Source organism: Cnephaeus nilssonii (assembly GCF_951640355.1).
Source record: "Cnephaeus nilssonii genome assembly, chromosome: 6".
NCBI classification, from domain to species: domain Eukaryota; kingdom Metazoa; phylum Chordata; class Mammalia; order Chiroptera; family Vespertilionidae; genus Cnephaeus; species Cnephaeus nilssonii.
Genome location: NC_137077.1, coordinates 26,161,900 through 26,174,716, shown reverse-complemented (window position 1 = coordinate 26,174,716; position 12,817 = coordinate 26,161,900). Strand labels below are relative to the sequence as shown.

The window sequence follows — 12,817 nt, the reverse complement described above, 5'->3', positions numbered from 1 at the left end:
TCATATAGGGATTTGCCTAAATTCTCAGTGTGGCCAAAACCATTGCTAACTACCAGTGGCTCAGAAGTGATTTATCTCTTCTAAATATCAATAAATGGGTAGTTAATGAATGCTCATGTTCTATGGACATGGACACTCTTTGGTTCCATTGTCTATATTAATAGTGAGCAAACACTTTCTGTCAGGGCAGATGAGAGTATTTTAGATTTTGCAGGTCCTGCAGTCTCTGTTGCAACTACTCCAGTTGGATGGGGCACAAAAGCAGTCACAGACAATATGTACACACATGTAGCTGTGTTGCAACAAAATGGTATCTATGGACACTGACCTTTGATTATAGAATCATTTACGGAGTGATTATGGATGTCTCCTTATAGTATTTCATGTGAAATATCATTCTTGGTTTGATTTCTTTTTGAACATTGAAAAGGATACAACTCATTCTTAGCTCACGGTATTTATGAAACAAAGGTGAATTTGGTCACAGCTGTTAGGGAAGGGCTATTTCTAAGCAGCAAGTTTTTAAGGAGGACTTTCCTATTAAATTTGGTTCTCAGCAGGGAGTGTTCAAGTGGAAAATAGGTTCCCTCCTATTTTCTGGCCTGTCTCACGTGGAGAATACAGCAGGGATGTATTCTGCGGGTGATGTCTGTACCTCGCCTACACATGAACCTACTGCACGTGCCCCAAGCCTGTCCTTAGAGAGGTGGCGGGAGGAACAGACTGTGCTGACATCCTAGCAATCAGAAATCAATGGCATTTCAAAAGAGATGTGCAACCATGATTAATAGTGTCCTGAAGTGCCCTTGCTGGTTTGCTTCAGTGGATAGTGTGTCGGCCTGCAGACTGAAGGGCCCCAGGTTCAATTCTGCTCAAGGGCACATGCCTGGGTGGCAGGCTTGATCCCCAGTAGGGGGTGTGTAGGAGGCAGCCAATCAATGATTCTCTCTCCTCATTGATATTTCTATCTCGCTCTCCTTCTCTGAAATCAATAAAAATTAAAATGCCCTCGCCGAAACCGGTTTGGCTCAGTGGATAGAGCGTCGGCCTGCGGACTCAAGGGTCCCAGGTTCGATTCCGGTCAAGGGCATGTACCTTGGTTGCGGGCACATCCCCAGTAGGGGGTGTGCAAGAGGCAGCTGATCGATGTTTCTCTCTCATCGATGTTTCTAACTCTCTATCCCTCTCTCTTCCTCTCTGTAAAAAATCAATAAAATATATTTTTTAAAAAATGCCCTGAAGTACCTTTGAAATAATAAAAACCAAACCAGAACAAAATAAGGGGGGAAAAAAGCCAAACAAAAACAAAACCCAAACTACTAACTCATGGTTTAAGTGTTTAATTTAAAAGCTAAGTGTGCCTGGCGGATGCTAATTATACTCACATACGGTTAGTATACGTCATGAGAGCATGCCCCTCCTCTGTCAGGCCCCGGAGGAAGGCCCACAAGTCTTCTATGGCCCTGGGCTAACCTGCCATGGGCAGGGCAGTCTCTCCCCATCCCCTCGGGCCCCGCAGGCCAGCATTTCATCCCACCAGGTTCCATGACATGGGATACAAGGATGTTGAAAGTGGGCTTTTCCTCTTGAAGGAAGAAGTGTTGCAAAGCCTGAAGTGCTCGTGATCTTGTTGGATAGTGGGTTGGTCTCCTGACACCTGGTTGTTGCGGTGGGCGGGGGTGGGGGGTGGGGGGGGTTCCCCTCAGCCTGGGGACAGCATCTGAACTTGTGCTTCGTGACTTACATAGATGATCCGGAAGTGTCTGCAGGCCCAGTCATCCTGCTCTTCCTCCGAGATCATCTCCACGGTGATGTCTCCGTAAGTGATGGGCTCTTCCGTGAACGGCCAGTAATGGTCGCATTTCACCTGAGGTGGAAACCACACAACGTGTTCAAACAAACAAGCCGGGGGAGAAACCAAGTCTGTGCTCCCTTAGGTTAAAACGAAAGCACTTGTGTCTGAAGAAGCCTACGTGACACTGTGAGCTGAGATAGGAAGCAAGAGCAGGCTCTGTGCGGGTGAGCACTCCATTCCTGGCGGTGGCTGGTGCGGGTCTTGCTGCCGAGTGGGGACAGCCCCGGAGGCACTTACCCTCCTTTTCTCATTGCACTGAGTGAGCATGACAATAATCTGAGACTTCTGCTGTAGGACCATCTTCCAGAAGTCATTTCTGGTTTCAGGCAGTGGCCCCTGGGTGGCAATATACTCCTGGGATGAGTTGTATCCCTGGAAGGTAAGTGACAGAGTTGTCACCTGAGGAACCAAGGCCGCTCCGCATAAATTAGAAGAACACTGAAAATGTACTGGGGGTAAACCTGTCAACGGATCTCACACCTTTGTACCTGTTCCCCTGTTCCCATGGAAGAGGCCGTCAGAGTGACTGACTATGATTTTAAGCATGATCCTTGGGAAGCCTATAAAATCACACCCTCACTTTCTAAAATGATAACTACTGTCTTTATAGATTATTTTAAAACACAGGTGCTCAGGGGGAGCCCTTTTGGTTTGGCTGCCAAAAACATTTAAACACAAGAAAGATGGTCTTTAATGTAATGACCTACTGTTTTCACTAGTCGTTCATAAGGAAATATGAACATAATTAATCTCTGGGATTCTTTGTTTCCTATTGTTTATTCTGAGATGGAATAATGGAAACTGTTCTCTAGCAGAAGAATGGCTTTCTTTTAGACTGTTCGACGCATCCCTGTGTCCCTGATGGGTTTTTCTCAGCCTACGCTGGGATTTGGATGCCTGGTTTACTTTTTATTTTTTATTTCTTTTACTTACAGGAATGTAGTTGGCATTGATGTAGTCTGCTCCTTCCTCTTCGTTCATGGAGATTAATCGCACTCGGCTAAAGTCATCTGTACAGAATCAGAAGAAAGGAAATGTTAAAAATTAGAGTGGAAAGAATTGTCTAGATCCTGTCTTCCCAATATCAAGTCAAAATTGTCAGTGATAGAGTAGGGAGATAAAGCTTGTCTTAGCTTGAGATGTTAGCCATACCTCAATTTTAGTTTCTCATTTAAACAAATATATAAATTTCTCTCCATCACTATTTTCTCCCACCAGCTCTCCTGTCCTTTGAAGAATTAGATTCATCTTTTAGGGGAGAGTGTGCAGAATATTTACAGAAACTAAAAATTTTGGTAGATTATATGGAAGGCTACAGCGTGTATCTTAACTATGTGATTTCCATTTCACACAGTGACATCCAAGAATGCATTACCGTTGGGAAACCTAGAGGAGAAAATGGAGCTGCATGGGCTTTTTGTGAATGGAATTCAAATGAGAAAAGTAAATTCTGAAACGTGTACAGATGTAAGGTGTTATAATGATAATGCTGCCTAAGATTATCAAGAAATGTTATTAAGGAAAACATTCTTTTCCTAGAGCTTATTCACCCTCTTTTTCTACTTTTCCATTCTATCTTGGCTCCCCCTGGAGTATAGCAGAGAGGGAAGTTAGATCTATATTGGAATATATTTTAATTGTCCTGTTAGTACTTCATATTACTTTTTCTTTGAATGTTGCTTTTATTAAAAAATGCTAAGCTACAAGAGAACTTGCCAGAAGTTAGAAAGAGGAGGCATTTTAACACATTGAGCTTCCTTTCCATTTGCCGCCTTCCATTGCCAATGAATTGACAGAATTCATTTTATGAAAGCACAGGTTATTTTATCCCTAATTTGGCTAAGACATTTGATCACTAAAGGGCCAAATGGTCAGTCTTTTCTGTTCAGATGCAATTCATTTAAAAGCATAATGATTACATCTTCCTACACACGATAGGATCTAATGACATCAGAGCGCGGATTCGATCAGAGATGGCCTTGAAGATCCAGACCACAACTGGGTCTGGCCAGAGATTGGTGAAACTGATTAATTTGCATTTAATCATCCTTTGACCTTTGAAAGATATGAGTCAGACCGGCACTTTTGACAATCTTACATGGTAGGATGTTTGTGTAACGATTTTTACATCGGTTCAGTGGAAGGTCTGCAGCAAAGTGTGGAATATCCAGTCCAATCAATTTCAACTCCTGTAAGTGACAGAGAATAGATTTGAGATTTCCATACATACATGGTGTGGATGGGATGTTCACTTTAGACCATTCTTCACTCCAGCCTATAACAGAATAATCACACCCCCTTTGCCATATGAAGCTGAAGAGCTCCCTTTTGGGATAGAACATACTTCACCACCCCACTCTTGTCTACTTGCTTTGGCCAATGAACTTGGGTAGGAATCATGTTCAATAAGAAGCTTTAAATGTGCTTGTTTGGTTTGTTTTGCCTTCTTATATTTCTGCCATCTGCCGTGAAAAGAACATGAGTAAGGAAGCTGCGAGTCCCTAAATGAGGAGACACGTGAAACAGTCCTGACCCTGACCCATGGCCAGAAGCAGAACTGTCCCTGCTATTCCACAGCCCCTCAGTGAGAACTGTCCCTGCTATTCCACAGCCCCTAAATGTTGCAATAGGTCACTGAGATTTTGATGTTGTTTTGTATATAATAGCATTATTGCAGAAACAGCTGACTAATACAATACATATATATCTTGGATAACCTGGTAATCATTTGGAGAAGGTAAGGATATGTGCATAATTCTCTGGGTGTGGAAAATTTGAAAACAAGTTTGAAAAGAAATCCATTTCAGATTTTAGGAGGTATAGAGTAACTGAAATGTATGCAATTTGCACAAATGTTTCCTAGTCTCTGAGGAAATGTCAGTTTTTCTCTTTTAGGCAATGAGCCTTAGAGAAAGTGGTAAAAGAAAGAGTGAGGAAAAATGTAGGAATATTTTGAATGTAATAAGATGTAGGATTGACAGGCACTTATACTAGAGGCCCGGTGCATGAATTCGTGCCCAGGGAGTGCGGGGGGGGGGGGGGGGGGCGGGGGAGGGAAGGGGGTGTCCCTCGGCCTGGCTAGCAATAGGGGCCGATTGGGGCCAGCTGGCCAGGGGAAGGGACCGCGGGAGGTTGGCTGTGGGAGCACACTGACCATCAGGGGGCAGCTCCTGCATTGAGTGTCTGCCCCCTGGTGGTCAGTGCACGTCATAGTGACCAGTTGACTGGTTGTTCAGTTGCTTTGGCTTTTATATATACACTAGAGGCCTGGTACACGAAATTTGTGCACGGGGGGGGGGGGGGTCCCCTCAGCCCAGCCTGCACCCTCTCCAATCTGGGACTCCTCGGGGGATGTCCAACTGCCAGTTTAGGCCCGATCCTGAGGATCGGACCTAAACTGGCAGTTGGACATCCCTCTCACAATCTGGGACCACTGGCTCCTAACTGCTCACCTGCCTGACTGCCTGATCGTCCCTAACTGCCCCCCCTGCTGGCCTAGTTGCCCCCAACTGTCCCCCCGCCAGCCTGGTCACCCCTAACTATCCCCCCCGCCAACCTGGTCACCCCTTACTGCAACTCCTGCCGGCCTGGTCGCCCCACACAACCTGCTTGTTCAGTTGTTTGGTCGTCCCTCACAAACCCCCTGCCGGCCTGGTCACCCCACGCAGCCTGCTGCTCAGTCATTTGGTTGGCCCTCACTAACACCCCTGCTGGCCTGGGATCGCCCCACACAGCCTGCTGCTCAGTCATTTGGTCATCCCTCACTTCCCCCGCTGTGGGCCTGGTCACCCCACACAGTCTGTTGTTCAGTCATTTGGTTGTCCCTCACTAACCTCCCTGCTGGCCTAGTCACCCCACACAGCCTGTTCGGTCATCCATTCAGTTGCGATGGTCACTTAGCCTTTTATATACTGTATATAGACTAGTAGAATAGAGGCCTGGTGCATGGATTCATGCACATTGAAAGGAAATTAATTAGAAGGTGGCTGGCAGGGTGGGACTGAGCAAGACGAGCTGGACAGGCCCTGGAACCAACCTCTCGCAGTCTCTCCCCAGCTGGCCACACCTGGGGTGGCTCTGGGGCTCAAAGGGTGTCTGTGGTGTGAGCGGGGTCCTTCCAGCAGGTGGGGTCCCTCAGCCTGGACTGAAGGGATTGGGTTGAAATCTGCAGTCCGACATCCCCCAAGGGGTCCTGGAGTATGAGAGGGTACTCTGCAAAGTTGCTGTCATTTGGTAGCTCCTGTGTTGAGCATCTGCCCCCTGGTGGTCAGTGTGCATCACACCTACCAGCCAGTTAGCCTGCCAGCCAGTTGGCTGGCCGCTTGTATATATGGTAAAGAAACCTCAAAAATAAGGATGAATCAGTAGTGGGTAAGTGGAACCTGCAGTGAAAATAAGAACATTCAAATATCTGCCTGTGTGTATCAGTATTCCCATAAATTCTATATCAGAAGGTGAATTGATAGAGCGATTTTTCTATAAACTGACAACCATCACACCTCAAAAAGTTATGCTACTGGACAGATGATTTCTAAGCTGCTTTGTCCTGTGTTTGGTAGGAAACAAGGGTTGTTGTCAAACCACTTAGATTTCCCTGGGGGCATCGTTTATGTTGTGGTCTGTGTGAATGGTGCTCCCTGAAATTGTATAGAGCAAAACCAATGCAGCATATCTAGTTATACCCCTCAACAAATTTGAGGGAAATATTAGTAAACAGCATGTGTAACCATCTGTAAGTGGGATTATCTATATAGTAATGCGCTTTTCTATAAGATTATTAACTGAGGCAGTAGAGAAACCACTTGTACATTTTATTTACTCATATAGGATGTCAATATTGCAAACAAGTTTTACTTGTCATAATTATTCCCAATTATTCCTTCAATCATAAGCTGGAGGAATACTTCTCAGGAAGAAGAGTTTTGAGAGTCTTTGAAAGACTTTCAAAGGGAGTTGGAGACATTTGATGACATTTGGAAAGACTGAACAATGAATGATATCTCCTTCATGATCTTTGTGTCTCGATTCCAGTGCTCTTTGCAAAGCATATGCTTCAGAATCTAGTTCTTGAAACTCCTGGGGCTTCCACATAAAAAGTTCAGTGTGTGTGCTTAATGGCGTTGGGATGAAAGCCTGTGGTCAACAAGGATGAACCAACCAAAATCATCCAGATTTCTTGGTTCCTTTGCTCCCGTAGCACTATGACTTTTCTAGCTCACAAAATCTCAAGCTTTTTGACCTAAATTGAAGCATTGTAAAGACGAACTATGCTAACTTTGATCCTCAATTCACAAAATTAGAAGTTTTTCTATCTTAATCAAAACACTTGCTTTCCAAATGCCTTTAAATGTCACTGTTATAACTGGTTTTTCCATTTTCAAGGGTTTTCAAATCATTCTTGTAAGAAATGAAACCTAGTTTTAGAAACTTCAACTAAATCAGTGTTAGGTTAGGTCCTTTTGGCAGTTATATGCTCATTTAAATGATGCTTCTGTAGTTTATTTTGGAAATCTACCTCCTTTAAAGAGTGCCTTTATAGCCTGGCCAGTGTGTCTCAGTGGTTGACCCATGTACCAGGAGGTCACTGGTTCCATTCCGGTCAGGGCACATGCCTGGGTTGCAGGGATCGTGTAGGAGGCAGCTGATTGGTGTTTCTCTCTTATCGATGTTTCTATCTCTCCCTCTCCCTTCCTTTCTCTCTAAAAATCAACAAAAACATTTTTTAATTTAAATAGCGCCTTTATAGATAGCTTATCCAAACATCTGGCTCATTTTGGGGTACCCCTTAAACTGTAAGGCCTTGGAAAAGTAGTTCAAATCTCATTCACATCAGTTTAATTATTTGTAAGATAAGGTTAATAATTTCTCTACACCTCACTGGTGTATAGTGAACACCAAATGAAATGATTAAACTCAACAGATTAATGCAGCCCTGTGGATAATGGTTGTGAAATGTGTCTGTTTGCCTGGCCCCACAATTCCCCATCCTTTGCCATTTGTACTAACAGACCAGCAACTCTTCCCGCAAGTCCCCTGCTTTGAGGACAGACTGATAAGCCACAGGAAAGGGCCTCAGATACGAAAGAAATGGTGGAAACAGATTGCAGCAGAGAGCTGGGGCACATATGGAAGCTGACTAGCTGACAGAACTTTAATTGTGAGTTGCCTCGCTGCGGTAAATGCCCTAAGTTGAAAAGAGAGGTTTAATTGGCTGAACACTGTAAAGGTAAATTGCCAGATCTGGATTGCAGCAAAGCAGGAACCACATGTATACACAACATGCTCGCAATCTTTTGTACTGCAGCCTGTCGATAAGTGGAAAATGGAACACACAGTTTCCAGCTCAGTAGCTTTGCAGTTATTTTCTTTCTAACCATATGGAATCTCCAGAGGCTTAAAGCTCCAGAAAGTCAAAGTATGAGGGGATGGCCTGAAACCAACATAAGTCATTTTTGAATTTTCTCTTGCTAGTTTTGATTCTAATATAATTTATCATCATGAGTTTGTTTGCTTTTTTCTAGGCCACAGAGTCACCATATGAATGGTGGTCGCCCCAAAAGATATGTCTACCTCGTAACCCCTAGAACCTGTGAATGTGGCCTTATTTGGAAGGAGGGTGCTTGCAGATGTAATTAAGTTAAGGGTCATGAGACAAGTCCTTTTTGCATTATCCAGGTGGGCCCTAAATCTAATGACAAGTGTTCTTATGAAAGGGAGGAGAGGAGAAGGCCATGTAAAGGTGGAGGCACAGATGTGAGTTAGGCAGGTGCAAACCAAGGAATGCCTGGAGCCACCAGAACTGGAAGATTCTCCTTTGCAGCCTTCAGAGGGAGCATGGCCCTGCTAATGCTCTGATTTTGGACTTCTGGCTTCTAGAATTGTGAGAGAATGAATTTCTGTTGCTTACATTCACCAAGATTATGATAATTTGCTATGGCAACCCTAAGAAACCAATATAGTCACCAAGGCCCAATGGAAGTCCATCCTGTGTGGCTGTGATTAAAGCATGCAAGTCTTGAAAAGCAAAACATATATATATGCACTGTGCTAGATGTATCTCTCCAATCTCTGCTTTGTCATCACATGGCAGTCTCCTTGTTTCTGAATCGTCACATAGCTGTCTTTTCATAAGGACTTCCACCCTACTGTAATATGACCTCAATCTTAACTAGTTACATCTGCAAATGGCCCTATTTCCAAATAAGGAAGAATGGGGTGCAGCAGTGATGGGAATCTTGGGCAGGTGACAGAAGATGGCTAAGAAGAAAGTCAACCTCGGGAGTGTATAGCAATAGCTACCAGGGCTTTGGGCTCTAGGATGGGATTTAAGGACAACACTCCAATCACTGGACACATTACTGTACAGGCACTTGGGAAGAGAGACCAAACCTAGGAAATTAGAAATGAGAGAAAACTCAGGTCTGGAGCAATGTATGATCCCTGGTGTTGGAGAGGGTTCGAGGCAACATTTTTCAACAAGAACTGCAGGTAGGTCTCTAGTGAACTGGACTGAAACACAGGTAAGAACAGTGCAAATGGGAGCTACTCCCAGAAATCAGAGGCCATCCCTTGTGGACTATATGAGAAGTAAAGTAGTTTTGCTTTTATCTTTGTAGACACACATTCCACTAGCATCCCAATCAAACACAAAACACAGAAAATAGTGGCAGAATGAACAGTAGGAGGTGTGTTTTGTGGGCTCTCAAATTTCAAGCTCTAAAGTCTGGCTCTTCAAAACCTTCTCCATCTGAGACATAAGAAATGGGGAATTGAATTTAATCCCTGGTTCCCAAACCTGCTTAAGAAAAGATGTATATTTTTGTTAGAAGGATAATCAGTCTTTCTAGTAGATTAAAAAATCAGATGCAGAGTGAAGAGTAATTTATTCAGTGAATGCAAATTAGCAACTTGCATAGTTTCATGTATGACTTATAGATGAATTGGTTGTATATATAAATCTAGACATTAGTTTCAATTTGCATAATGCTTACAAGTGATGAAATTTCTCTATGTGGGTGTGATCTTTCAATGTCAGAATCAAAATGAATACAACTATTAAGCATTAATATAAACAGAACAAATAACTGTTCAGCCACTGGATTTAGCTAGACCAGCTGATTGAGCCATCTTAACACCCTCTTGGGTTTCCATTGGAGAGGAAACATTTTTTTTCCCCTTAAGCCTGAATTAATTATCAACTTCAGGAAAATTTGAGGGCTGCCATGTGGAAGGTCCAACATGCACACTGAAGTCAGGTGTGGGAGCACAATGAGTCTTTAAAAATAGAGGAAGATACCATGAGGATGTAGGGTGGGAGGGTTGGGAACGGGAACTATCTGGGAGGCTGTCAAATAAAAAAGGAAGTGAGTCAGACTAGTGGGTCACTGTTTGAGCAAATGTTAGTCCAAAACAAACAATCTGAGCTTGTGATTTAAATAAAGCAGACTTCTGGAGAGTAATTTGTATTTTCTCACCATGGCAAAGGACACAGTATATCAGGACTTGACACCAACTAATTATATATATGACCAATAATACTCTAAGAACAAAGATATATGAATAAAAAACTTCATCCTGTATAATAAAAGGCTAATATGCAAATAGACCAAACAGCGGAACAGTGTGCTCCCACAGGGGGAGTGCCACTCAGCCAGAAGCCCTGAGCTGGGCTCATGGCTGGCGAGCACAGTGGTGGTGGCGGGAGCCTCTCCTGCCTCCACAGCAGGCAGATATCCCCCAAGGGCTCCCAGATTGCGAGAGGGTGCAGGCTGGGGTGAGGGACCCCCCTCTCACCCCCCAAGTGCACAAATTCCATGCACTGGGCCTCTAGTAATAAATAAAAATACTAAACACTCCTTCAAATCATGGTGTGATGGTTAATTTGATGGGTCAACTTGGCAAGGTTACAGCGCCAAGTTGCTTGGTCAGACATCAAGTCCAGATGTTCTGTGTAAGTATTTTTTTAGATGTGATTAACATTTCAATCAGTAGACTTTGAGAAAGCAGATTAGCCTCCAAAATGTGGGTGGATCTTATCCAGTAAATCGAAGGCCTTAAGAGGAAAGACGGAATTCCCTGGAGGAGGAAGGAATTCTGCTTCCAGACTGCGGACTTGGGCGGCAACATCACCTCTTCCCCGGGTCCCCAGCCTGCCCTGCCGATTTCACACTTGCTAGCTCTGGCAGTCATGTGAGCCAATTTCTTAAAATAAGTCTCTCCATCTTGCTTTCTCTAAATCCTATTATATCATCTATCTATCTATCTATCTATCTATCTATCTATCTATCTATCTATCTATTGATTCAGTTTCTCTGCAGAATCCTGACCATCACCCGTGAGTATTAAAGCTTGGATGTATCCATACCCCACATTTAGTCTAGTGTTCTCAGTGGACAATTTGCTGTGTGGGAGTGTCCCACTTATTGAAGAACATTTAGCATCCCTTCCCTCTCCCCACTAAATACCACTAGTAGGTTACTCCCAAGCCATATGACAACCAAAACACACACACACACACACACACACACACACACACACACACACACACACAAAACCACCACTACCACAACAAAAACACGCCTACACATCCGCAAACCCTGCCTAGGGAACTGCCTGGTACTGGCCCCATTGAGAATCACTGATTCAGTGAAGCCTACTATTTTATAGATGAAGAAACTCAGGTGATGAAAAATTTGATTTTTTCAATATTAATTAGTGGCAAAATGGTACGGAGGCCCCAGGTTTTTGAATTCCCAGTTTAGTACATTCCTATATCCTTTATAAATTCTATGAGATAAGCCTAGATGTGTTTAACATCAAATGTATAAAAGCCCTCAACATCTTAAAAAGTGAGCATTCAGCACATAAAATTTACAATTCTACTTTTCACATTTCTGAAGCATCTGCAGCTGGGATCTAATCCCTCACTGTTTGGTTATCCCAGTGTCCTTGCTATGAAAATAACGGACTCCTTCTTTGATTTGGCTTTGTGCTTCCAGTATGAGCTGTTCTATTCTGAGGTGATTCTGCCCTCCCTGGCTGCGGTTGGTTTGAGGGGACATCATGGCCTAGGCCAGCCAATCAGAATCATCCCCTGTTATTTTTCAAAATATGAACAAGAGAGTTAAAACCATGGAAACCATGGAAACTATACGATAAGACACAGAGGTTTTTGGTGGTCATGTTTGCCATAGACACACATTGGCTTACAGTGAAAGAAGGTGAAGCCAAGACAGAGAGAGAAGCAGAAGTGAGAAATAAAAAGAGGTCTCTGCAGGGGCGTGGCCTCTGGTTCCAATCATACTTTTGACAGGGCTGCTTCCCTGCCCTCCTGGTTCAGCTACTCATTCTTCCCTTTGATCACATGACATAACTTAGCATCCTGGGAATGCATTCCATTTTTCTTTGGTCTAAACTAGTTTGAATTGTGTTCCTGTGATGGACAACTAAAATAATATTTTCTTTTTACAAAAAATAAAAGACTAATTGAATATTTTTAATAATAATACATTTCAGAAGCACAGTAATAGTTATACCAAAGTTTGACGGGAGGTACTCCTCATCCTCCCAGCAAAGGCAGGGATTTAGCTGTGTTACCAAGGTCGTATAATCTTGTAGAAATTAAGAGGTGGTGGCTTCAATGAGGTTGAAAGTGTACCTACATCATAATCTTCATCATTAGAACTATCCAGCTATTTATATTTTCTAAGTTTGGGCTTATGTTTTCTTATAAAACTCTCCTCCTTTCATTGATATACTTTCTGAAATGACATCCTCACCATAGATCTCCAATTCAAACTGAATTTCTGTTCTTTGAAATACAGCATTTGGTGCAACGTCTACAATTTCTTATGCACCTGCACACAATGGCTAACTGAGCCAGGCTCTATGTGGAATTTCTCATGACACAGGTGGTAGTTAGGGGATTTGTATCTGATAACATCTAAAGTTCTCATCCTTAAC

General features: G+C 43.3%; 1 protein-coding gene across 2 annotated transcripts in view; it reads right to left on the bottom strand.

The window, feature by feature from the left end:
• Positions 1 to 12,817, bottom strand: part of PTPRO (protein tyrosine phosphatase receptor type O) — a gene marked incomplete at both ends in the record, with an annotated part of 205,202 nt that overhangs the window by 11,821 nt on the left and 180,564 nt on the right. For both annotated transcript variants that reach the window (XM_079773487.1, XM_079773488.1), the window contains 4 exons: positions 1,745 to 1,867; positions 2,093 to 2,227; positions 2,789 to 2,865; positions 3,954 to 4,044. In XM_079773487.1, coding sequence (XP_079629613.1) covers positions 1,745 to 1,867; positions 2,093 to 2,227; positions 2,789 to 2,865; positions 3,954 to 4,044 — 426 coding nt within the window. The remainder of the gene's footprint in view (positions 1 to 1,744; positions 1,868 to 2,092; positions 2,228 to 2,788; positions 2,866 to 3,953; positions 4,045 to 12,817) is intronic.